Source organism: Gadus morhua, chromosome 5 (genome assembly GCF_902167405.1).
Source record: "Gadus morhua chromosome 5, gadMor3.0, whole genome shotgun sequence".
NCBI lineage: Eukaryota > Metazoa > Chordata > Actinopteri > Gadiformes > Gadidae > Gadus > Gadus morhua.
Genome location: NC_044052.1, coordinates 3,943,392 through 3,970,721, shown reverse-complemented (window position 1 = coordinate 3,970,721; position 27,330 = coordinate 3,943,392). Strand labels below are relative to the sequence as shown.

Genomic DNA, 27,330 nt, shown 5'->3' with positions numbered 1-27,330 from the left:
TAGCTTTTCCCTGCTGCATGTTCTGAGCCCTGAGGGGTGTGTCACTAATGGGTGGGGGTCTTACCTCCGTCAAGGTCTCAATGGAGACAAAGTACTTGGACCACCAGTCCAGCATGCTCTCGTCCAGCTCGTCCTCCTCCGGGTCCTCCCCGCCCTTCTTCCTCTTCTTCTTCTTGCCTTTTCCATCATCATCCTAGATTTTTTTTTTTTTTAATGAAAAATCTTATTACCTTAAATAATGACGGGAAAATGTTCTCCTAATTTAAGATCTAACTATGGGATTATTGACTAATCCATCACGCAATGATCTTGATATTTTATGATTTTATACTGTATAATCTTTTTGTTAAACAAACAGGGGACTTATACGTCCTGCTTACCTCAACTTTGATCACTGCATCTGAACCCTAAGTCAAAGCAAGAGATAAGAACAAGTAAAAGTTAAACAGGGACTTTCTTTGATTATTTTGAAATGCATTATCAGTTTTTTCCTAATCACTCTGATCCCCTATAATTATTAAATGTTTTAGAATGTAGACGCTATATTCAGATAAAATTTAAAAACGTACTGAGTCCAGCTTCACCACAGTGTCCATCTTCTTGAAGTTCTGCTCTGGTTCCAAACTGACCACAACTATTTCCTCTGAGAAGGGAGTATAATAATTTATATGATCAATACCTTCATAATAAATATCCACAACCGTGTTTGAGTCACCAAAAAATAACCCCATATTCAAACTTAATTTAAAACATGCTAATGAAATCCAAAATGTATGTATAACCAAACATGAGCTAATTTCAAATGAACACTAACGAATGAACACCCCCGCAAATTGACTGGACTGTCCATGTCGTTGTATGAACTAAAGTACTCGCATTTCTACATGTGATAACCATTAATGTCGACCATACTAAATATTAATTCTCGGCCCAAAGAAACAGAACAAGCTAATTGTAGAACTCTGATGTAGTTTAATGTGTTCATATAGAGTAGGCCCTGTACGGAGTGGGCCCTGTACAGAGTAGGGCCCGTACAGAGTAGGCCCGCACGGAGTAGGCCCCGTACGGAGTAGGGCCCGTACAGAGTGGGCCCCGTACGGAGTAGGGCCCGTACGGAGTGGGCCCCGTACGGAGTAGGCCCCGTACGGAGTAGGCCCCGTACGGAGTAGGCCCCGTACGGAGTAGGCCCCGTATGGAGTAGGGCCGGTACAGATTTGGCCCCGGGAAAAAGTAAGCCCGGGGCCCCCGGTACGGTACGGAGTAAGCCCCGTATGGTACGGAGTGGGCCCGGTACGGTACGGAGTGGGCCCCGTACGGTACGGTGTAGGCCCCGTAATCAGACCTACCCGAGGAGGACCAGTTGTTGGCCTGCTTGTCGGGGGGTCTGTAGATGAACTTGCGCATGCTGGTGACGGCGTGGGAGCCCACGAGGGTGTAGCGGCCGAATGCCCGACAGTCCACCACCCGGATGTTGAGAGGGGGGTGGAGCAGCTCGTTCTCCGGGAGGTCCTGCAGAGAGCAGGTTGATTTACACCGTCAGCTCAGTTGAGTCTGTCTGTCTGTCCACAGTGTGGACAGACAGACAGACTGACAGAGCTAGGTGGAGAAAGGGACATGCTGACGGTGGAGCTCACACACACAAACACACACACACACACACACACATACACACACACACACGTATACAGTCACACACACACACACACACACACACATACAGACAAACACACACATATACAGACCCCCACACACACACACAGACACACATATAAACACACAAACATATAAACACAATACACAAGGACACAGAGAAGCACACACACACACATATACAGACACACACACACACACACATAAACACACAAACAAATAAACACAATACACACAGACACACAGAGACACAGATTCATTAAAAGGACGGCGTACCACTTCAAACCACTTGACGAGGGTGCTGAAGTTGGGGTTTTTCTTGTAGTTTGGGATGAGGGCCGACTGGACCCCCTTGCCGGCACACTCTATGTCCACACGGGGCCGGTCCACCTGGGCCAGGTTGACCCTCTTCAGGTCCCTCAGGCCCCAGAACAGCACCTGGGAGCAGGGGGTCCACTGAGTGAGCACCGCTACGCGGAGAGCAGCTTATTTACAATATATATATACACATATTATATGTGGTTTCATAATAATTACATGTTTTTAGTAATTCAATATTTTGTTTAATTACCAATTTAATATTGTAATTAGTGCTGTCAAGCTATTAAAACATTTAATCGCGATTAATGTCATAGTTAACACGCGATATTTGCGATTAATCACACATTTTTTTCTATTCTAAATATCCCTTGATTTCGTGCTGCTAGCCTTTTAGTGAGATCAGAGCGTGTTAAGAAGGACAGTAAGAAGAGAGACCCGCAGTGAATTCAACCCGGTCCACTTGGGTAGGTGCATGACAGTGGTAGGCCTACCGTAAAACTTCAATAGCCCATGCTTTCATTTGTTTCAATCACTGAATTACTACACAATTACTGCAGGATAACAATATTGCGTTTATAAAAGTTCCTTGCAGTGCCGTCCGGCAGCCTGAGCTGTGCGCCCGCAACCTCTCACTCACTCAACAGACGCAACACTATCAAACTGTTAACATCGCAACCAAGTCGATTTTGTCTGGAGAGGAGTAACTGAGCGGCCCCTCCCGAAGTGGTACAGCCCAGGTGGGCCTTGAACTGCAATTGGTCAGAAAGACGTAACAGCTAATGACCACATTGAACTCTCGTGCAGGCTCGAACAGAGTGACACACAAACACACACACACTTTCAAAGAGTTTTTCACCCGCTCCGAATCCTTGCTTGCCCCAACTAGTGTGTGCGGCGTGCTTGTTTTTTTGTTCCCGATGTAGCTAGATCCGGTATGGTGTTATAGTTTTTCTAACGTGACTAGTTGTTGCTAGACAGCAGGTAAAAAAACAACAACGTTTGCCAGCCAAAAGAGCGTTAATCGCGTCATAAAAAAATGAACGCCGTTAAAATTGGTTTGCGTTAACGCCGTTAATAACGCGTTAAACTGACAGCACTAATTTGAATGTAAAGTGTAAAATGTTTAAATCAATTTTTTTTATTAATTTAAACATTGTTTGTAGTTGGGATGGTCCAGCCATGATTTGAACCAATCAGAGCCTGCGCTCCACAGAGCAGACACCAACCAATCGTCACCTCGATGCGGTACTTGCTGAGGACGGGCCGGATGCCCAGGGGCACGGGCAGAATGGGCCCACGGTCAAAGTCGGTGGGGCCGTCGATGGGAGGCAGGTCGGCCTTCCCGTTGGGGCCGATCTGAAAGAAAACAACCAAATAGTATAAGGCCCAGCCTACTTATGTTATCCATCAATCAGAATCAGAAACATGTAATGCAAAGGGAGAATTCATGTACATTCAAAGGATTTAATATTGTCTTATATCTAATATGGACAATGAAATATATACTATATAAAAGATATTAAGTATAACGTATAGTAGAGTAGCCTCGTCCCCATGTCAATGTACTTCCCCTGTGAATACCATCCTCCAATCAGAAGATCAAATGGCACCTTATGTGCTGCCCACCACTCTGATCATCTAATCAGTACGGGGGACTTGAGCATCAGCTAAAATAACAACCGACAGACAGACAGACAGACAGACAGACAGACAGACAGACAGGCAGACAGACAGGCAGACAGGCAGACAGACAGACAGACAGGCAGGCAGACAGACCTGCAGCAGCTCAAAGGCAGCGAGCATCTCCCCGGCGGTGCAGTTCCCGCGGTAGATCTGGTAGTACTCCAGCTGGGGCGGGAAGCGCGGCGGGCCGTAGTGCTCGTCGGCCATCTTGACCACGGGCTTGGCGAAGGTTCGGCCCATGAAGTCGGCCTTCCCCTACAGAGCGGCGTGATACGGGGTGGTGAGGACGGAGAGATTCTCCTTCAGGGATTCAGCTCGACTAGCTCTCCTTCCACAGCTCGTGAAACTGAAGGTTGTTTTTTTTTGCCATGGAATGACAATTAACTGGCGCCGCTGGGCGGTTTGTCATTGGTCCTTTGACACACTGTACCTGCGCGGTCGAGAAACATGGCTTGACGGAGGGCTCATGTTTCCAGGCACAGTATCGACAGAGGAGCAATGAGAGAATAGGTAGCACCAAAACAAGAAACCCAGGTCTAACGGCTAATACATTTAAAAAACAAACCCAACGCCAGACATCCAGCATAACCAGTGAACTGCAAAACAGGGTTATATATCTATAAATATAATGATTACAATGGAGGCAGAGTGGATCTCTCTTACAGTTAGTGGTTATGAGTGGAGCCTATCTCCTTTACTTACAACATCCAATATCAACTGCTTCTAATTCAAGGAATGCAACAGGTATAGACCACCCACAACCCACATCATTTGTCCATCCAAATAAGCGGTTCCGGATCCACTGGTCTAGGCCTACAACTATGCCTATAACTACATTTAAGCCAACACAGCCTGATTGAAATGGGATACTCAAAATTAATATAGAATATTAAACTGTTACGAAAATGAAGTGTAGTGCAGCATTTGATGTCCGACGTCAACCAGCTTGACATAAATCCAGGAGCTCGGTAGCGTTTACATTTTTACGATAACGTAACATAAGTACTTTACCATGTGATGTATTCATTGCCATGAATATTTAAAGGGATAGGTGACTAAATAACAGTTCCGTAATTTTCCCTTTAAAGGAAACTGTAATGGATCCGGAAGTGACGCAGACGTGGTCAGGGAACGGCAGCATATGGGTGGTCTATAAGCGCAACGAGGAGACCACATCGATGCGGGCCACACAGACCAGACCCGACGAGCACAGAGAGAGCCTGGCTGTGTTCCTCTTGCATGGCCTTAGAGAGACTTCAAAGATGCTGTCTCTGTTTTAGTGTGCAGTTTAAGTTGGTTACATTCGGTGCTCCGCACACAATGCGGGTGATACTCCAAGCCATGAGAAGTCACACTCTACTTATCCGAAGGGGTCATCCAAAACAATGGTTTATGGTGGCAGCAGGTATACAGAGTGAGTGAGTCAATATGAAGCATGGTTCAAATAAAAAGTCATGGCAGTTTACGCAACAGGCTCGCTTGAGGTTAATACAACTAAAATGACTGAATAATGAATGAATGAAAAAACAAAAATGTAATATAAACTAGTGCCAGGCCATTTTTGATTAATAGATAGATATATAGATACTTAGTGGGAAACTTATACATTTTCAACAATTATTATTACTAGGAAAAACAACAAATAATTAGTCTTTCAAAGTCTTTCAAACCAGGACAGTTGTTAGCTTGAGTATCTGAATAACACAGAAAGTCGTACAGTTTGAACAGCATAAATCGAACCGGACCCTTGAGAGCCAGGAGACAGTTTAGTCTCCTTGGTCTGTAGCTGATGCTCACCACCGTGTCCTGGTCGTAGATCTCAATGACGATGATGGGCGGGTCGTCCCTCAGCTCCACCGCCGTGCCGAACAGCTCCACGTTCTCAAACACCATCAGCTGGTCCCAGGTGGGGCACAGGGTCTCAGCCAACACCTGGGAGGAGGGTGGGGCGGGGGGGGGGGGAGAGAGTGAGAGAGAGTGAGAGAGAGAGAGAGAGAGAGAGAGAGAGAGAGAGAGAGAGAGAGAGAGAGAGAGAGAGAGAGAGGGAGAGAGGGAGAGACCGAGTGTCAGAGAGACAGAGAGTTATAGAGAGAGAGACAGAGAGCAACAGAAAGAGAGTCAGACAGAGAGCGAGAGAGAGAGAGAACCAGTAAAACCATTTGTCATTGTTTCCATATGTATTGTATCCATCTTCAGGATGTTACAGTGTGATAAATGTTGGTGGTGTATCACCGATGTAGTTCTACTCCTATCCGTTAGATGTCTTCCACACTCAGAATAAGGTTAGCTTCCCCTCAGTATTTCCTTCACCAGTGCACATTGTGTTCATCTGTTTTGAGTGAGTATTTAAATTCGCCCTGTCTCCTGTACTGTAGCCGGACATCCAGGTTTGCTATCCTTGCCTCTTGTGGCCTAGTTTTCACAACCTTGAATCTTAGTTTTTTGTTCCTACAGTTCTTTGCATCGACATGCTTTCAGGGTGTAGTCTGCACTTGGGTCGCAGATAGAAACTTTCATTTAGCATAGATGGTTTACTTTAGGTATTGGCGAGACGTGTCGTGGTTCTTCTCCTTACCTCCGTGACCTGGCTCTGTGTGGAGAAGAAGACCCTGGCGAAGGGGTCCGACAGGCCGGTGCTGTCTGCGGCGAAGAGGCTCCGGGCCTGGTACATGTGCACCCTCAGCTGGAAGATCTGCTTCACTGCACATCCACGAAGAAGAGAGGGACAGAGAGAGAGAGAGATTTGATCTGTGTGACAATGCTTCAATTTCAAAATGACCGGCATATATTTAGTCGTGTTTGCGTGCATCTGTTGCCTAGTACAATACTACTAGTGCTACTACTTCTAAATCGTCTTACTCATGTAGGTGAGGCTGATGGGGGGGGGGGTGTCTTACTCATGTAGGTGATGCTGATGGCGGGGGGGGGGGGGTCTTACTCACGTAGGTGAGGCTGATGGGGGGGGGGGGCTTACTCATGTAGGTGAGGGGGGGGGGGGTCTTACTCATGTAGGTGAGGCTGATGGGGGGGGGTCTTACTCATGTAGGTGAGGCTGATGGGTGGGGGGGGGTCTTACTCATGTAGGTGAGGCTGATGGGGGGTGAGGGCGGCAGGCCGGGCCTGGACAGCTTGTTCTCCTCGAACCCGTTGGGCAGGCCGCTCAGGTAGTCCTTCCGCTGGCGGTTGAGGCCCAGCCACAGGTACACCTCCAGCTTGGCCTGCACTGTCCAGCCCGCCGGGCCAAAGCCCTTCTTACCCGGGATCTGTGAGCCAAGGTGGGCGGGGGGGGGGATTGGAAAAGGTATTTGAGCATTAGAATGGTCAAATACTATACTTTCAATACAAATAATAGTATAGTATTAACAGAGTAATTAACGTTAATCTGTTCAGTAACTATGTTGCCAAAGAAAACAAAACAAAAATCTTTGTGATGCCAATTTGAAGAGACTGACATTGAGTTTTTATGTGATTTTCTAACATGTGATCTCATGCCATGTGTTTCTTTGTGATATTTCCCGTCATGTGATCTCATGTGCGCGTTGCGACTCCCGTGTTGCGTCCCCCCGGTCGTGTGACATCTCCTATCGTGTGCTACCGTACGGTGTGCGCGCCGGCCTCACCCTGAGGAACACCGTCTTGACCTTGCCGCACTCCTTGCCGGTCTCCTCGTCCACGCTGGAGAACAGGATGTCCTTGGAGGGCACGCGGGCGTAGGCCATGCGCTTCCCATTGCTCAGCATCCAGATGAACACGTCTGGGACGCTGTGCTGGGGCTGGAGGGTCCGCCAGAAGGATCACACGGTCACCAGGATACAAACCAAACGCAAACACGTATAGGCTCCTCCCACAGATTGTGTGAGGTGATAGCGCCAGTCATAACTGTACGCCTCGATTGTCCTCGGCCTAACTCGACGGCGGCTTTGGATGAACGCTGAATGACAAAATGGTTTTACTGATTTACTGGTAATGTCGCGTCCGTCTATAATGCGCTATGTTGAGCTGAACTATTGTTGTGGATCTAAGAAAGGAGCTCTGGTGTATAATGTGTATACAGTAGAGCTCACACTGTCTGCACGACCACTGCACGACCAAAAAAAATACATAGGGATCTTTCCAAGACAAACCAAAACAATTGCTTATCTTGGAATTGTTTTGTCGCATTGGATGAATTACATAATGGAAACGTTTCATTGACATTTCAGGAACTCACAGGACAACAACAAACAAAACCAACCAACAAACTTCTGGTTCTTCATACCTCCTCGGCCATGAAGCGCAGCTTGAGCAGGAAGTTCTGAGCCAGCTTGATCTTATCTCTCACGGTGCTCTTCTTCACCTGAGACCTCATGGTCTTGGCCTGCTGGCCGATGCTCTCCTGCAAGCAGCATCATTTCCAGTCAATCCCCCAGTTCCACCATCAGTCCAACCCCAGCGGTGAACACACCACCATATATAATGATGGCATTTACACATTTTATTGAAAGGGTTTTCCTCCAAACTCAAAATGCTGTAGTAGCTGTTGCCTTTCAGCAGTTAAAAGCAACAATACAATACAGTAAAAAAAAAATAGTTATATTGGCACTCTGGATAAAGTAACTTGATAAGAGCCAAGAGAGATGAACAAAATAAAACAGAGGCAGTTGGACCAGATAAGAGGTCCAAGAAAGAAGGCAGAAAAGAGTTGGTCAGAGCCGCTAACAACTCCTGGGAAGTGGGGCATGGCTGGTGTTTGAATGTCGTACCACTTCAGCCAAGCACAGCTTCAGTCTCTCCCGGTCCAGCCTGGTTCTGCCTGACTGGCTCTGGTCCTTGTTGGCCAGGGCCAAATACTGACTGGAATCACAACAGCAGACACACATCATGCTACGTTCTACTGCATCCACTACCACTACTATTGATACAATTAAATGTAATTAAAATAAATTGATAACATATATAATAAAGGCAATATATTTTCAACAATATTTCTCTATCTCTTGTTTCTATATTATAGCACTTAAAACTGTTTGCTAATATGAGGAAGTTTATGTACTCAACTGATTCTTGCATTTTTTGGAAATATATTGATTGTTGAACGCATTTATTTGAATGTAAGGATGTAATTTCAACTAATACAGCTGCTGCCAATACCACTCGTATGCTATGGCTGCTACAACTATGCCAGACTTTCTACGGTGGTCCTAGTGAGCGTCTAGTGACCTGCATCCAATGCTCAGCTCCTCCAGGACCCCACGGAGTCTGCGTTCTGGGTAGGCCTTCTCCGTCTTGATGATCTCCTGCACGTCGTTCAGCCCCTCCTCCTGCACAACCATGCCAACCAAAACGTTGTCATGGTTACATATCAGGCGGTGATAACACCAAGCAAAAATTAATTCCAAATTCGTTTGCCTAATAATTACTATATTACTATATAAATAATTACTGCAAATGGATGGAAAAAATTAAATACAAGGTAAAATAGTAGCATCTAGAGCACAACTCGTTACTAGTGAACTAGTTTAGGGTCAACTGTTTAAAGTTAAGCTATGAATAAGCTACAATCTCAATCTGAAACATCAAATAACACCAGCCATTATACAAGTGGCTTCCTCTAGCTGTGGCACTTCCTTTCTGCTTCTATCTGTGGTCACTGCTAAATGATAAAGTCTGTGTCTGTGGTCACTGCTAAAGGATAAAGGCTGTGTCTGTGGTCACTGCTGAATGATAAAGTCTGTATCTGTGGTCACTGCTAAAGGATAAAGGCTGTGTCTGTGGTCACTGCTGAATGATAAAGGCTGTGTCTGTGGTCACTGCTGAATGATAAAGGCTGTGTCTGTGGTCACTGCTGAATGATAAAGGCTGTGTCTGTGGTCACTGCTCAAGGTTAAAGGCTGTGTCTGTGTTCACTGCTGAACGATAAAGGCTGTGTTTGTGGTCACTGCTAAAGGACAAAGGCTGTATTTGCACCAGACAGCAACTTGCCAGTTTGTCTGCCAGGTTGTCTATGATGTTGGCGTTGTACAGCCGCCTCCGGTGGTCCTGCCACCAGCTCTTGATGTAGATGCAGGGCTTCCTCTCAAAGTACGGCAGGTGGAAGTAGTTCCTTTAATACAGAACACCGTTCAGTTCAAATTGTCAGTAGTTCCTGTAATACAGAACTCTGTTCAGGTCAAACTGCCAAACTTGCCCTCAGACAGGTGGGAGCCACTCCTGTAATATAGAGTACCTTTCAGGTCAAACTGTCAATAGTTCATGTAATACAGAACTCCATTCAGGTCAAACTGGCCTTTGGACAGGTTGGAACAATTCCTGACATACAGAACACCTTTCAGTTCAAACTGGCCCATATGGAGAGGATCCAAATGTAGCATTGAAGAAGTACTTTCTTTTTATTTTTTTTATTTTTTTATTAATGGTGATTATTAAAAGGGTAATGGATGAGGGCAATCTTTTGTCACCATATATTGGATTTCTTTTTTTTTAAGCAACTCTGAACACGGACGATGTTCTGCAACGGTTTGATCAAATTGTCTTCATCTGGTTACAGTGTGTTATATAGTGTTATTGTGTTGTATTCAACAGAGAATCTCAGCGTAGATAGACCAATTAAATGTGAGAATGAACCGCTCAAACATAATAATAAACCAATCCACCAATCAAATGTACAAATGTCAAGAATCAACCGATTGAACATGAGAATCAACTAATCGAACGTGAGAATGCACCAATTGAATTAGAGCCAATCAAACCTGTCCGTGATGACGGGCTTCATGGGGGGCGTGGACGCCACGGCGGCCAGGTCTGGGTCGTCATCAATCTCCTCGTCGCTGGAGTTCTGGATCAGCTCAGACTCCTCCTCATCGCCGCTCCCCTTCCTCCCCTTGCCCTTGGGCTTGTACACCCCGTCAGTTTCGTTGCCGTAGTTACCTGGCAAGTCAAGTAAGTCTCTCCTCAGCCTCACACCTCAACCAATGAGCAATGTCCTCTTTTACCCTTGATGGAATCCGAGGACACTGTAAATATCAGCTTTCTAGAGATACTTTCATCCGTCTTTATCTATCCTTGAGTTCTATTTGAGTACTGCAATTAAATCATATGATGAGCCAAAGTAACAAGCTTAACCAAAACGTTCATGCATGAAGGATGAAATGTGTCTTTGCAGCAAAGCGTAATAGTGGGGGAATCGTTCAGCAATGGGGCAATTCAATAGGATCAGGAGTGATGCAATCACAACTGAACGGCTGATAACGTATCCATTTTACTAACTAAACTAACTTATTAATTTGTTTTAATAATTAAACGTATTAACTTATCAAGACCAAATAATCAATCAAAAATGAAATCAACACAAATTGTCAGTCAACGCAGTATGAATCAATAGCCTTTACCTATTGTGACTTCAAAACTGATGGGTTTGTCGCCGATCTTCCTGTCGATCATGGTGGCCTCCAGGAAGGAACCGAAGAGGAAGAACTCCTCCACCTTGCCTGTGGCGGACTGGAAACACAGAGGGGTCAACACTACTCCGACTTCCACCCAGCATGGAGATAATCCATACTTAGTCAGGAAAACCCTCTATTCAAGTACATAGAATCCTATCACCCAATAACATAACACACATTTCGTTCCCACACAAGGTCAGGTTGAATTCAATTACGATATTCCATCCAAAGGTACAGTTAAATCTATATCAAACCGTGTTTCAGTCGACACAATACAGACCTGCTTCATTGATCTCGTTAAAGCACTTCCATCTATTTCCATCAGGGGGGTCATGGTGCCCATTTCAACAAGTTGAGGTTCAAGAAATGTCAGACTAAATTCATGCTTGGACTGTGCAGCTTGTTGTCATGCATGACAGGCTGCTACGCTGTGTAACACGGTCCCTTTAGACTCCTGTCATCTGATCCTTCAGAACAGAATATTCTACCAACATGGTGAAATCCCTGAGCCCTCGCCAAACAACTGTGAGGTCTTTGAGCGTGACTGAAGCACGCCATCCACAGAAAGTCATTCCCCTAGCGCATACGTTGCATTAATAATGCACATAGCTGTATTGTAGTGAATCAATAATTCACTACTAGACCCCCCCCCCTGTTATATATATGAATAAAAAACATTGATATTTAGGGGTCCAAGCCAACAGGTTGGATCCCTATTGTTTTTGTAAGGATTTTTATTATTTTTAGGGGTCCAAGCCAACAGGTTGGATCCCTATTGTTTTTGTAAGGATTTTTCCTATTATTATTATACTTCCCCCCGTACTTGTGGGACTACAGCCCAAACCGTAAATGGTGCACACGCGCCAATTACATGACTAGAACCAGGTCCGGCACCGCTACTCAGATAACCAAATCCAGACACGCCGGCCACTAGGTGGCGCTATACCAAGGAAAGACGCGTTTGGGTCTATAACTCCCACACCGAACCTCCCACAGTCAAAAACTTGTACGCACATATTCACTGGAGTCTGCTGGATCTTTTGGCATAGGCCACGCCCATTTCCGTCTATAATTTTTTTTCGCAAAATCGCGAAAACCGCAAAACTGTTTTTTCCCTACTCCTTCCACATTTCTCGCCCGATCAACACCAAACTTTGCAAACGACATCTTCAGACGCACACGCAAAGAATGCACGAAACACTTTTTTGATGCGACCTTTGACGTCGAAACGGTAGCGTTTTGAATATTGGTTTATTAGCTAAATTAGACGTGGAAAATTAAAAATCCAAAAAAATCCAAAATTAGACATCGGATCGAGTCCAAATTCTACACACATGTTGGAGCTAACCTTATTGACGTTCGATAAAAATTTCGGAATATTTCGCCATTAGGGGGCGCAATAAACGAGGAAATTGTATATCTTCTACAAAATTTCGCCGCGAAAACGCTACACTGACTTCTCGCTACTCCTACCACAGTCAAATCCTTTGTATCCACAGGTTCAGGGTAGCGTTTTGAACACATGCTTCGCGTCGTGCCGGCGAAACGCACATTTCTTGTCGCGTTGTGCCGGCGAAATGCACACTTCTTGGACCCCTGCATAACTGCTTGCAGTTCTAGTTAGGGGTCCAAGCCAACAGGTTGGATCCCTATTGTTTTTGTAAGGATTTTTATTATACTTCCCGCGGTGAAAGTGGAACCACAGCCCAAACCGTAAATGGTGCACACGCGCCAATTGCATGACTAGATCCAGAATCGGCACCGCTACTCAGATAACAAAATCCAGACACGCCGGCCACTAGGTGGCGCTATACCAAGGAATACGCGTTTGCGGCTATAACTCCCACACCGAACCTCCCAGAGTCCAAAAACTTGTACACACAGATGCACTGGAGTCTGCTGCATCTTTTGGCCTAGGCCACGCCCATTTGCGTCTGGGAATATTTTTCGCTAAATCGCGAAAACCGCAAAACTGTTTTTTCCCTACTCCTCCCACATTTCTTGACCAATCGACACCAAACTTTGCACACGACATCTTCAGACACACACGCAAAGAATGCATGAAACACTTTTTTGATCCGACCTTCGACGACGAAACGGTAGCGTTTTAAATATTGGTTTATTTGCTAAATTAGACGTGGAATATCAAAAATCAAAAGAAATCCAAAATTAGACATCGGATCGAGTCCAAATTTTACACACATGTTGGTGTTAACCTTAACGTCGTTCGATAAAAAATTCGGAAAAATTCGCCATTAGGGGGCGCAATAAACGAGGAAATTGTATATCGTCTACAAAATTTCGCCGCGAAAACGCTACACTGACTTCTCGCTACTCCTACCACAGTCAAATCCTTTGTATCCACAGGTTCAGGGTAGCGTTTTGAACACATGCTTCGCGTTGTGCCGGCGAAACGCACATTTCTTGTCGCGTTGTGCCGGCGAAATGCACACTTCTTGGACCCCTGCATAACTGCTTGCAGTTCTAGTTAGGGGTCCAAGCCAACAGGTTGGATCCCTATTGTTTTTGTAGTGTTTATTATTAGGGGTCCAAGCCAACAGGTTGGATCCCTATTGTTTTTGTAAGGATTTTTCCTAAAGGATTTTTCCTATTATTATTATTAGGGGTCCAAGCCAACAGGTTGGATCCCTATTGTTTTTGTAAGGATTTTTCCTATTATTATTATTCTTCCCCCCGTACTTGTGGGACTACAGCCCAAACCGTAAATGGTGCACACGCGCCAATTGCATGACTAGATCCAGGTCCGGCACCGCTACTCAGATAACCAAATCCAGACGCGCCGGCCACTAGGTGGCGCTATACCAAGGACAGACGCGTTTGGGGCTATAACTCCCACACCGAATCTCCCACATTCAAAAACTTGTACGCACAGATTCACTGGAGTCTGCTGCATCTTTTGGCATAGGCCACGCCCATTTGCGTCTAGAATTTTTTTTCGCAAAATCGCGAAAACCGCAAAAATGCTTTTTCCCTACTCCTCCCACATTTCTTGACCAATCGACACCAAACTTTGCACACGACATCTTCAGACGCACGCGCAAAGAATGCAGGAAACACTTTTTTGATGCGACCTTTGACGACGAAACGGTAGCGTTTTGAATATTGGTTTATTAGCTAAATTAGACGTGGAATATCCAAAATCCCGAAAAATTCAAAATTACACATCGGATCGACTCCAAGTTTTACACACATGTTGGTGCTAACCTTTATGTCGTTCGATAAAAATTTCGGAAAATTTCGCCATTAGGGGGCGCAATAAACGAGGAAATTGTATATCTTCTACAAAATTTCGCCGCGAAAACGCTACACTAACTTCTCGCTACTCCTACCACAGTCAAATCCTTTGTATCCACAGGTTCAGGGTAGCGTTTTGAACACATGCTTCGCTTTGTGCCGGCGAAACGCACATTTCTTGTCGCGTTGTGCCGGCGAAATGCACACTTCTTGGACCCCTGCATAACTGCTTGCAGTTCTAGTTAGGGGTCCAAGCCAACAGGTTGGATCCCTATTGTTTTTGTAAGGATTTTTCCTATTATTATTAGGGGTCCAAGCCAACAGGTTGGATCCCTATTGTTTTTGTAGTGTTTATTATTATTATTATTATACTTACCTCCCTGAAACTGTGCCCACAGCCCAAACCGTAAATGGTGCCGACACGCCAATTGCATGATTAGATCCAGATCCGTGGGGACTACGCAGACGACAAAATCCAGACATGCCGGCCACTAGGTGGCGCTATACCAAGGAATACGCGTTTGGGGCTATAACTCCCACACCGAACCTCCCACAGTCAAAAACTTGTACGCACATATTCACTGGAGTCTGCTGCATCTTTTGGCATAGGCCACGCCCATTTGCGTCTAGAATTTTTTTTCGCAAAATCGCGAAAACCGCAAAACAGTTTTTTCCCTACTCCTCCCACATTTCTTGACCAATCGACACCAAACTTTGCACACGGCATCTTCAGACGCACACGCAAAGAATGCTAGAACACTTTTTTGATCCGACCTTCGACGACGAAACGGTAGCGTTTTGAATATTGGTTTATGAGCTAAATTAGACGTGGAAAATCAAAAATCCAAAGAAATCCAAAATTAGACATCGGAACGAGTCCAAATTTTACACACATGTTGGTGCTAACCTTAATGTCGTACGATAAAAATTTCGGAAAATGTCGCCATTAGGGGGCGCCATAAACGAGGAAATTGTATATCTTCTAATTGGCCAAAGGAATGTTCTTCAAACTATGAGGGAACCATCACGGGGCAAACCCGAGTCTATATAAAAATTATGGTCAAGAATTATTAATGTGGGCGGGAGTTATTTGGAAAAGGAAAATTGTCTTTGCAAAATTTCGCCACAAGAGGGCGCAAAAAAACGACGAAATAATACATCTCCTAATCGCCAATGGAATGTTCTGAAAACACGTTTTGGGCTAAAACTCCCACACCGAACCTCCCACAGTCAAAACCTTTGTATCCACAGATTCACTGGAGTCAGCTGCATCTTTTGGCATACGCCGTTTCTCAGTTTCGAACACATGCTTCGCGTTGTGCCGGCGAAGTGCACACTTCTTGGACCCCTGCATAACTGCTTGCAGTTCTAGTTATTATACTTACCTCCCTAAAAGTGTGCCCACAGCCCAAACCGTAAATGGTGCCGACACGCCAATTGCATGACTAGATCCAGATCCGTGGGGACTACGCAGACGACAAAATCCAGACATGCCGGCCACTAGGTGGCGCTATACCAAGGAATACGCGTTTGGGGCTATAACTCCCACACTGAACCTCCCACAGTCAAAAACTTGTACGCACATATTCACTGGAGTCTGCTGCATCTTTTGGCATAGGCCACGCCCATTTGCGTCTAGAATTTTTTTTCGCAAAATCGCGAAAACCGCAAAACTGTTTTTTCCCTACTCCTCCCACATTTCTTGACCAATCAACACCAAACTTTGCAAACGGCATCTTCAGACGCACACGCAAAGAATGCTCGAACACTTTTTTGATCCGACCTTCGACGACGAAACGGTAGCGTTTTGAATATTGGTTTATGAGCTAAATTAGACGTGGAAAATCAAAAATCCAAAAAAATCAAAAATTACACATCGGATCGAGTCCAAATTTAACACACATGTTAGCGCCACCCTTAACGACGTTCCAATAAAAATTCGGAAAATTACGCCCTAAGGGGGCGCTATAAACGAGGAAATTGTATATCTTCTAATTGGCCAAAGGAATGTTCTTCAAACTCAAGGGAAAACATCAAGGGGCAAACCCGAGTCTATATAGAAAATATGGCCAAGAATTATTAATGTTGGCGGGAGTTATTTGGCAAAGGAAAATTGTCTTTGGAAAATTTCGCCACAAGGCGGCGCCAAAAAACGACAACATTGTCTATCTCCTATTTGGCCAATGGAATGTTCTGAAAACGCGTTTTAGGCTATAACTCCCACACCGAAAGCTCCCACAGTCAAAACCTTTATATCCACATGTTGTTCACGGTAGCATTTTGAATACTTGCTTCGCGTTGTGCCGGCGAAATGCACATTTCTTGTCGCGTTGTGCCGGCGAAATGCACACTTCTTGGACCCCTGCATAACTGCTTGCAGTTCTAGTTATTCTTCCCCCCGTACTTGTGGGACTACAGCCCAAACCGTAAATGGTGCACACGCGCCAATTGCATGACTAGATCCAGGTCCGGCACCGCTACTCAGATAACCAAATCCAGACGCGCCGGCCACTAGGTGGCGCTATACCAAGGACAGACGCGTTTGGGGCTATAACTCCCACACCGAATCTCCCACATTCAAAAACTTGTACGCACAGATTCACTGGAGTCTGCTGCATCTTTTGGCATAGGCCACGCCCATTTGCGTCTAGAATTTTTTTTCGCAAAATCGCGAAAACCGCAAAAATGCTTATTCCCTACTCCTCCCACATTTCTTGACCAATCGACACCAAACTTTGCACACGACATCTTCAGACGCACGCGCAAAGAATGCAGGAAACACTTTTTTGATGCGACCTTTGACGACGAAACGGTAGCGTTTTGAATATTGGTTTATTAGCTAAATTAGACGTGGAATATCCAAAATCCCGAAAAATTCAAAATTACACATCGGATCGACTCCAAGTTTTACACACATGTTGGTGCTAACCTTTACGTCGTTCGATAAAAATTTCGGAAAATTTCGCCATTAGGGGGCGCAATAAACGAGGAAATTGTATATCTTCTACAAAATTTCGCCGCGAAAACGCTACACTAACTTCTCGCTACTCCTACCACAGTCAAATCCTTTGTATCCACAGGTTCAGGGTAGCGTTTTGAACACATGCTTCGCTTTGTGCCGGCGAAACGCACATTTCTTGTCGCGTTGTGCCGGCGAAATGCACACTTCTTGGACCCCTGCATAACTGCTTGCAGTTCTAGTTAGGGGTCCAAGCCAACAGGTTGGATCCCTATTGTTTTTGTAAGGATTTTTTTTATTATTATTATTATTATTCCCCCCTAGAAGTGGGCCCACAGCCCAAACCGTAAATGGTGACGACACGCCAATTGCATGACTAGATCCAGGTCCCTGAGTTCTAGGCAGACGACAAAATCCAGACACGCTGGCCACTAGGTGGCGCTATACCAAGGGAAAACGCGTTTGGGGCTATAACTCCCACACCGAACCTCCCACAGTCAAAAACTTGTACGCACATATTCACTGGAGTCTGCTGCATCTTTTGGCCTAGGCCACGCCCATTTGCGTCTATAATTTTTTTTCGCAAAATCGCGAAAACCGCAAAACTGTTTTTTCGCTACTCCTCCCACATATCTTGACCAATTGACACCAAACTTTGCACGCGACATCTTCAGACGCACACAACAATTTAAATAATAACACGTTTTTCATCAGACCTTCGACGACGAAACGGTAGCGTTTTGAATATTGGTTTATTAGCTAAATTAGACGTGGAATATCAAAAATCCAAAGAAATCCAAAATTAGACATCGGATCGAGTCCACATTTTACACACATGTTGGTGCTAACCTTAATGTCGTTCGATAAAAATTTCGGAAAATTTCGCCATTAGGGGGCGCAATAAACGAGGAAATTGTATATCTTCTACAAAATTTCGCCGCGAAAACGCTACACTGACTTCTCGCTACTCCTACCACAGTCAAATCCTTTGTATCCACAGGTTCAGGGTAGCGTTTTGAACACATGCTTCGCTTTGTGCCGGCGAAACGCACATTTCTTGTCGCGTTGTGCCGGCGAAATGCACACTTCTTGGACCCCTGCATAACTGCTTGCAGTTCTAGTTATTATACTTCCCGCGCTAAAAGTGGGCCCACAGCCCAAACCGTAAATGGTGCCGACACGCCAATTGCATGACTAGATCCAGGTCCGGCACCGCTACTCAGATAACAAAATCCAGACACGCCGGCCACTAGGTGGCGCTATACCAAGGAAAGACGCGTTTGGGGCTATAACTCCCACACCGAACCTCCCACATTCAAAACCTTGTACGCACATATTCACTGGAGTCTGCTGCATCTTTTGGCATAGGCCACGCCCATTTGCGTCTAGAATTTTTTTTCGCAAAATCGCGAAAACCGCAAAACTGTTTTTTCCCTACTCCTCCCACATTTCTTGACCAATCGACACCAAACTTTGCACACGACATCTTCACACGCACACGCAAAGAATGCATGAAAACACTTTTTTGATGCGACCTTTGACGACGAAACGGTATCGTTTTGAATATTGGTTTATTAGCTAAATTAGACGTGAAATATCAAAAATCCAAAGAAATCCAAAATTAGACATCGGATCGAGGCCAAATTTTACACACATGTTGGTGTTAACGTTAATGTCGTTCGATAAAAAAATCGGAAAATTTCGCCATTAGGGGGCGCAATAAACGAGGAAATTGTATATCTTCTACAAAATTTCGCCGCGAAAACGCTACACTGACTTCTCGCTACTCCTACCACAGTCAAATCCTTTGTATCCACAGGTTCAGGGTAGCGTTTTGAACACATGCTTCGCTTTGTGCCGGCGAAACGCACATTTCTTGTCGCGTTGTGCCGGCGAAATGCACACTTCTTGGACCCCTGCATAACTGCTTGCAGTTCTAGTTACATTAATTTTCCCCCATTGCATGTATATGGAAGTGTCAACGGAGGAGCCCACCTCGGAGATGTTGGGCACGCCCTCGACCTGCACCTCGGTGGAGCAGGTGATCTCGGGCGAGGAGGTGTCCAGCAGCTCCAGGCCCAGGCTGATGAGCAGCCGGGCCCTGAAGGACACGCCCTCCCCCAGGCCCTCGTTCAGCTCCTGGTACTCGTCCATCAGGGTGTAGTCCCGGGTGGAGCCGTACATGTTGACCCAGGCGGGCCCCAGCGTGGGGAGGAAGCCTGGCCAGAGGGGGTTCATTGGTAAAGTATCAGGTCTTGTTCAGTTGAGAACTGAATTTGATCATAGTTTACTTAAAGGTTGGGTATGGAATTCGCTTTTTTGGCCATTTTTGCAAAATTACTTGAAATCCTTATCATAACCCACTTACAGCCACTGAGTTAGAAGTACTGACATGAAAATTAAACAAGTCAATCATCTGTGGAACGGGCAGGGCTCGAAAAACTCCAGCCAATGATTTCCAGAGCCACCGAGTTGCATTGGACAGTAAGTACGTCAATCAAACGGTCGTACTGCAGTCCCCCTCCCCCGCGCCCCGCACGCGACCCCTTCGTGCACTTACTCAAACCTTGTGACCCAGAGCAAGCTTCTGTTTGTTGTTATCCTGCGGTAGCTACTCGAGCTAGCTAACTAGCAAATGACTCGCTCTCGCGCATCCGTGTACGCTCGTGCATGATTGCGCGTCCATGTACTTGGAATGGGTGGAGTCAGGGTCAGCGTTGAAGGAGAGGGGGTAGGACCATTTGAGTTGTGTGTTTTCAAAATCTGCTGGCATTTCGCAAATCCCATACCCAACCTTTAATCATTTTCATTATTGGTAAGTTCAAGTTGCTGTAGGTATACTTTAGGCATAAGAGCTATAATTTAAGTGTAATCCGATGGAAATGCCCTAGAGATAGGTTACCTAGTCCGACCAGTCACATAGTCAGCTATTATAGTGAGTGAATAACCGTCTGCCTCTGCTGCACTTTTCTGTTCTCTCTCTTCTCAACCCTCAAATCTTACCGACAGCAGCTTTGACGGGACAGTTAGAACACTTAATTAAAGTTTTAACAGTTTAAGTTAATGTCTAAAGCTGACATAAAAGCATGTATCTATTGTCAGTTAGGCTCCATGTTTCAGGCTTATCCAGTTACAACCTATTAAACCAGGTTTAGTGCGAGTCAACTAGTGATGGGTCGGTCGCCACCGAATCAGATCGAATGAACAAATCTTTAACAAGAACGAGCCAAACTGATTCTTCTCTCTCGTTCGTCTCGTTCATTCTCAGACTCGACTCCTCCCAGACCCATTAGTCGCTGACTCGCTGGCTCGCTGTTCGTTCACTGACTGTGAGTGGTGAAGAGGGTAGAGGCTTAGTGAGCGAGCGTACGATAATGCGATTCAATATCAGTGAAATGGTAAATGCATGGTGCCTTTGTACTTTCTGTGTCATGCCAGATTAATCAAATATCTGAATGTCTCGTCAATCTGTCTCTTTCTTTTATGGCTCGCTCCACCCGGGACCCCCACCATAATTTCTAAATCAAGTCTATTATCTTGCTGATAAGTCATACATCCAATAATCAACCACACCCACCCATCCCGCTGCGTTTAGTTAAAGTTGTAATGTTGATTGACGACCGACTTCCAAGATCGTTTGAGAATGATAACGAGGGAGGGGCTGAGTCTGACTGACTCAGCTGAATACCGTGCATTCCAAGTTCGATTCACCGCTACCGGAAACTCGACTGAACGAACGAACCAACAAACGATTCTGAACGATTCTTCTTGGCGAACTGACCGACGCAAATTGAATCAAAGAAAAGAATCCCTGAATCCATCACTAGAGTCAACAAAGAGCTAAAACGGTAGTTACGTCCCCCTGCTGGTTGAAATGGTGTACCCCAGCCCATACAGCGATGACTTAGAAAATGCATTTATTTAGTTATTAAATCAGCTATTACTTTAACCCCTGCTTATTGCTTGAATAGAAACAGACTTTATAAGGGACAGAGAAAGTCGTTTTCACCTTTCTCTCCTTCGTTTGAAATTTTGCGCAGATCCAGGAAGTGCGTTCCTATGGCAACGTCGTTGACCTTATCCGCGTCCCGGAGTTGGAGTTTCATCCGCTTGCACAGCGGGGGAAACATCTCAGTGAAAACAATCTGCTCGTTCCAGATGGGCTCATAGCTGCTCTTCTGAATCGTGGTCTTGCCCTGGAGTGAAAATAAATGAGTCAAGATCAACGGTTAAAATGGTAGACAGAAACTTCCAGAAACCGAAAGTAAATGATAAAAATAACTCTTTAAACATTCCTTATATATTATTTGGTTGATGCTTCCATCCACAGAATCTCATCAACACCGATAGCATACATTCATTCCCACAGATGGGGATCTAACCCAAACCCTGGCCGTGTTAATGCAGTGCTACACAGGGCTTCACATCATGAGCTCTATGATTATGGAATTAATTAATTATTTAATAGAAAATCATTTTTATTAACGCTATCTCATCCAGTGTGGTGGATAACTTGTCTGCCACTCTGAGTCACCTTCTGCCCAGCGAACTGCACTTGTATGTAGGGGTCCACCAGGTCCTTGTTGTCCCCTATGAAGGCCTTCTTCACGTTGGCCATGATGCTGGTGTTCATCCTAGGCAGCCCCTCGGCCCGGTAGATCTTCAGGTAGTACCGCGCCCACTGGCGCTCCGCAGGAACCCCCTCTGGGAGCAGCAGATTACTGTAGCCAGAGGTAGACGTGGATAAGAGAACTACAACCTCCGCAATCCACAGAGGTCATTCAACACCACCTTCGGGTAATTCGGGTAATTTGCCTGCATAGGGCTTGCACATTAGAATGCATTTTTTTGTCGCGACTCAAGAGAGTTGTAGTCATGTAAAATCCAAAATAAATGTAAATATATCGTAACCAAGGCTAATCTAAACTTTGTTTTGTCTCCTATCATTTGAGAAACACTATGGCAGTTTCAAATGAAACAGTGTCACCCCATAATGGCCCAATTCATTTACGATAAATTTGTGGACAATGATAAAAAAAACACCATGACTACTGATAACATTCCTATGCTACTCTACTTCCAAAATGGAGGCGACCATTGCTCTGTGACATCCAGATGACCAAGCTCAATGTCATGTGTTGTTCATGATTGTGCTGAGATCAGGTCTCTTTTGCAAGATAAGTGCCTAACCTCAATAAGTCTTGAGGTTTTCTGAATAAATAAAGGTTAACAAAATAAATAAAATTGAATAAAATTCACAATTTGAGTAGCTCACTTCTATTCCGACATTTTTGCACATACATTTCTACTACTCTGTATAGATTTTTATGCATATCTTTGGCCGTTTGTAGTAATCTTTTCAATTCATGTTTATTAAACTAATACTCTCCAGTATTGCCCTGGCTAGAACATTTTAAGTCTGGGCTCAATGAAGCATCTTATTTAAAAATACATGCTGGGTTATTGTTTGGTTGGTTCTGAAATATACCGGCTAGTTACGATTTGCAAGGACAGAATTCATGTCCGATTGACGGGGGATCCCTTTACCCTTCAATGTCATCCTCATCCGACTCGTTGGCCTTGTGTGGAGTTTTGATGTTGTCTCCTTTCCCCACGACGGCGATGTCACACTTAATGTAGCCCTTACATCCGGCCGTGATGTCTTCGGGGTCCGATAGAGCTGCCCATTTATGGTAAAACTGATGTTCTAAAGAACAGAAGAGCACTATTTTAAAATACATGCATGAATAGCGACTGCAGTGACACATGCCTGACCACAGGGGGTGCTGCTGGGTAGGATCTATAAGTATTTGGGCCAACTCTTCCACTCCTCATTTACCTGGTTGAGTATAGATAGTGCCAACGTCCATTTTGAATGACCCCACCAGTGTACCACTGCGCAGGAGGTTTTTGGAATGAATGACCTGGTAGTCGGTTTGGGGTGAGAACAATCAAAGATCATTATAAATGCTCCAATGTGACCAGGATTAAGAATGACTTTGTGGAAGCACCACTGCGGCTCAACTTACAGACAACTTCAAGATTTTGTCGAACATGACGTCTGGGGGCACGTGGAAGTCAAACACAAAGTACTGGGGGGTGAAAGGAAAAATATTTGGTATGGTTTGTTTATTTATAAGGACTTTGTATACATTGTTTGATTGTATTTGAATGAATATATTTCACATGTTTTGGATGCTAGGAGCTTAGTATTATTAGCATTGTTGCTATTGTCACCTCATTGTAGTACGGGCAGTTGGTGGACTCCTTCATGGACGTGTACTTCTTGTCATCGCCGATCTCCACACACACCACCGGGTCCATGTTCAGGCCCACGAGCTGCCTGGCCTCCACCACCGTCACGCTCACCTTACATCACAAATCGTTCATCAGTGGACCCATACATGAGGGGGAGGGATGAACAAACTGAAGTCTGTACAATAACTCGTCTCTGTGGTCGTTGCCTTACTTGGTAATCCATGGGTCTCCCCGCACTGGGCTCCATCTTAATGTCTGGCTTTGATCTAGAATAAGATTGAATAAGATTAGATAAACAGCTTAAGATAAAATGTGCTACATCAAGAATATAGAAGAAAATACATGGCAAGGTAAGATGAAGGGGCTAACTGCCCCAAAGCCACCAACAGACCCCTCCCTGGGTGGTGGTTGGCTGTTGTCTCTGGTTGGCAGACATGTGGGATGGGATCTGACTTACCTCGGCAGTTTGGTGTTGGTGCTCGTTAAGGTAGGTGAGGTAAGGTAAGCTAAAGTATTGTATTGTAAGGCTAGGTAAGGTATAGTATTGTACAGTAAGGTATTGTAAGGCTTTTTAAGGTGAGGTGAGGTATTTCAAGGTATGGTGAGGTATTGTAAGGTGAGGTGAGGTAATGTAAGGGGATCAGCTAAGGTGAGATGAAGTAAGTTAAGGTAAGCTGAAAACATCATCTAACATTTTCCACTTGTTCTTTGTGATTTCTGCCATCCCTGGCCTCAACAAACTCCCTACCTGATGTATCATGTGCTGTTGTGTGTGTTAATGTACTACACTACTCGCTGTGATTAATGTTCCATGTGATGTACACCGGTGGGTCTGCTGTGTTCCAGCGGTGTGAACCTTGCCTCTTGTTGGAGACGTTGGTGCAGACGGCGGTGACGGAGGCCAGCGATACCGTGTCCGGATCCTGGCCTCCCATGAACAGGGACTCCGTCTCCAGAACGGCCGGTTCATCTAGGGATGGGGGGGGGGGAGATGATTGAACAGATAGAGCTCGTCAGGTCACAGTTGTTCTGTCTCTGGCGCCCCCTGGCCTAATAGCTCCGCCATCGTTAGATTGCACTGGTGGATTTTGGGATTGTTCCTCTGGTTCAAGGCAATGTTCATTTCCAATTTAAATTCAGAAGAATAACAAATTAAATTAATTATTAAACAAAAAATTAATTATATTAGTTTGAGAAATATTAAAACATTTTTATTTTTATCGACATTAACATCATCATTTCAACATCTTCTTCAAATCATTTGGGCACAAGAAGAGACCTCGGGAAAGATGTAATGTAAATACCTCCGCTCTTCTCCTTGTGTGCACGGTGCTTACTGCGCTTCATGGTTCCAAACAGCTGGCTCCTCGCTCTAGAGGGATGACAGTCACATTCAGCATCATGCACCCTTTTATAATGCACCCAGTCACATTCAGCACCCTTTTATAACACAACATTATATCGCTTGTGTTGGCTCTCTACATTCACTTCAATCTATTGAATCAAGCATAGTTTTTAAACCCATTTCCTTGTCATTATGGAACTACTTTTGGCTGTGTTACAATGTGTAACAATTCAGAATTTCTGAAATTGTATAAATAAAGGTCTACCTTAAGATATTATTTCATCATTATTGGAGGGTTTATAATAAATAGTTTGCTAATCTTATGTTTTATAAAAAATGGCTGTGCTGTAGACAGGTCTGTTAGTGACCACACCCTCCCATTTAAACCATAATAGAGGGTTTGAATTATTTAAATGAGCTGACCTTAATACATCAATTAGAGGAGGATAGGTTTTCACATCCATTGTGGAATATGAAACACTTTAAATTATTTGTTTACTCAGTTCAATTATCAAACTCCGGATCAATTCCACTAACTGCCCAACATTTTGTAAGGGATGAATACAGTTAGATAACCTTAAATAGGTAACCTTCATCAGAAAACCTTTCTTGGAATATTCACACAGACAAAAACACAGCCAAGTTTGCTAAAAAAAAATATTTTCAATGCATCAGCAAGCTAGATTGTCAAAATATCTAAAAAAGCTACATGCATAAAACATGAATCAGTTAAGATAACGCAAAAAAGTTATTACCTTAATAATGATTTTTTAACAATTGTGAGAAACCTGACAACTTCTAAAAAGTTTTTCTGAACAAATTAAAACCAACATTTACAAACTTTCATGAAAGAAAGTTAATATGGGCCGTGATATTGTCAACATGACACTACTCGTAACAACACATAAAACGTTTGGATACATACCATACAAGAAAACCGCACCGGGTCGACCTCACTGCGATCAACCAACGACCAACCTCTGACAGCTCCCTCTGAGATGTAAAAAAAAAAAAACTAAGAAAGAAGTAACACGACTGCTTTTCTACATAAACAGTCGACGATTTCACATAACCGTTTCTCGATCTTTGCAAAGCAGGTACAAATAAGGCCACGAGGGATAACGCCGTAAGTAGAAGAATTTGGTTCTTCCAGGTCCGAGGTTGGACGCAAGTGATGTGATACTGCGATGAATAGTGTATGACAGCCGAACCTGAGACTGGTAACTAGGCCGGTAAGGAAAGGTCTGCTGACAGACGTCACTGCAAACAACCAGTCTGCCAATCCAGATCACCTGCTGACAGAGACAAAGACAATAGGGAAAAAATGATGCATACAAATGCAAAGTTTCATGGTGCAGTCCATAGCGCCCATTATGGGAGTTACTTTTTGAATAAACTTTATCTTCATTCAAAAGATTCATCTTATATGTTGAGTTTAATTTGTGGTACATTTTTCAAAGAGTGTTTACTGGAGATGATGATCTACATGTTTAATTTAGTGAATAAAATGTTGATTCGATCAAATAGTTGAATACCAATAGTATAGTTAACAAGGCGATTTTAAATACAATTGATAAAGAGTAATTAAAGAGTGTTGATGAAGATGATGAGCTGGTGTTATAATGATAACTACTACTACTTGGTCTAGATCAAGCCTAGTCTCAGTACATTCATAACACCTCTATCTTCAACATCCAAAGTTGTAGTATAATTCGGGGACAAGCTGGTCGTCGATGATACCCCATGGGCACTAAACAAAGAATTGCTCTTTGGCATGTGAGAATAGAATTACGAATAAACAAAACATCGGTCCGACCCCATTGGAAGAACGTTCCCTTCTGTATCATTCATTGGCCCCTGCACCAAATTAGCCCCTGGTACTGACACTCCGCTGGTCACAGCCCTGGTACTGACACTCTGCTGGTCACAGCCCTGGTACCGACACTCCGCTGGTCACAGCCCTGGTACTGACACACCCCTGGTCACAGCCCCTGGTACTGACACTCCGCTGGTCACAGCCCTGGTACCGACACACCCCTGGTCACAGCCCCTGGTACTGACACTCCGCTGGTCACAGCCCCTGGTACTGACACTCCGCTGGTCACAGCCCCTGGTACTGACACCCCGGACCGCTAGTCACAGCCCTGGTACTGACACTCTGCTGGTCACAGCCCTGGTACTGACACTCCGGTGGTCACAGCCCTGTTACTGCTGACACTCCGCTGGTCACAGCCCTGGTACTGACACACCGCTGGTCCCAGCCCCTGGTACTACTGACACTCCGCTGGTCAAAGCCCTGGTATTGACACCCCGAACCGCTGGTCACAGCCCCTGGTACTGACACACCGCTGGTCACAGCCCTGGTACTGACACACCGCTGGTCACAGCCCTGGTACTGACACACCGCTGTTCACAGCCCTGGTACTGACACACCGCTG

At 44.8% G+C, this 27,330-nt stretch overlaps 1 protein-coding gene across 3 annotated transcripts in view; it reads right to left on the bottom strand.

Moving 5' to 3' along the window:
* The window catches only part of LOC115543881 (otoferlin), a 37,711-nt gene extending 11,635 nt beyond the window's left edge, over positions 1-26,076 (bottom strand). For 2 of the 3 annotated variants that reach the window (XM_030356540.1, XM_030356539.1), the window contains exons 1-25: positions 23,759-23,831; positions 23,527-23,658; positions 23,319-23,381; positions 23,129-23,213; positions 22,837-22,996; positions 21,824-22,010; positions 21,299-21,485; positions 19,285-19,508; positions 11,022-11,130; positions 10,383-10,560; positions 9,616-9,736; positions 8,854-8,954; positions 8,397-8,487; positions 7,913-8,029; positions 7,275-7,427; positions 6,731-6,917; positions 6,230-6,354; positions 5,452-5,586; positions 3,748-3,909; positions 3,208-3,327; positions 1,927-2,088; positions 1,347-1,509; positions 570-643; positions 381-407; positions 65-193 (exon numbers count right to left, since the gene is read on the bottom strand). In XM_030356540.1, the coding sequence (XP_030212400.1) occupies positions 65-193; positions 381-407; positions 570-643; positions 1,347-1,509; positions 1,927-2,088; positions 3,208-3,327; positions 3,748-3,909; positions 5,452-5,586; positions 6,230-6,354; positions 6,731-6,917; positions 7,275-7,427; positions 7,913-8,029; positions 8,397-8,487; positions 8,854-8,954; positions 9,616-9,736; positions 10,383-10,560; positions 11,022-11,130; positions 19,285-19,508; positions 21,299-21,485; positions 21,824-22,010; positions 22,837-22,996; positions 23,129-23,213; positions 23,319-23,381; positions 23,527-23,658; positions 23,759-23,794 (3,228 nt within the window). In that variant the 5' untranslated portion in view covers positions 23,795-23,831. Of the gene's footprint in view, positions 1-64; positions 194-380; positions 408-569; positions 644-1,346; positions 1,510-1,926; positions 2,089-3,207; positions 3,328-3,747; positions 3,910-5,451; positions 5,587-6,229; positions 6,355-6,730; positions 6,918-7,274; positions 7,428-7,912; positions 8,030-8,396; positions 8,488-8,853; positions 8,955-9,615; positions 9,737-10,382; positions 10,561-11,021; positions 11,131-19,284; positions 19,509-21,298; positions 21,486-21,823; positions 22,011-22,836; positions 22,997-23,128; positions 23,214-23,318; positions 23,382-23,526; positions 23,659-23,758; positions 23,832-24,408; positions 24,518-24,851; positions 24,920-25,817 lie in introns of those variants that run through there. The other variant, XM_030356542.1, reaches the window with a different exon arrangement.
* Positions 26,077-27,330: the final 1,254 nt, after the last annotated feature.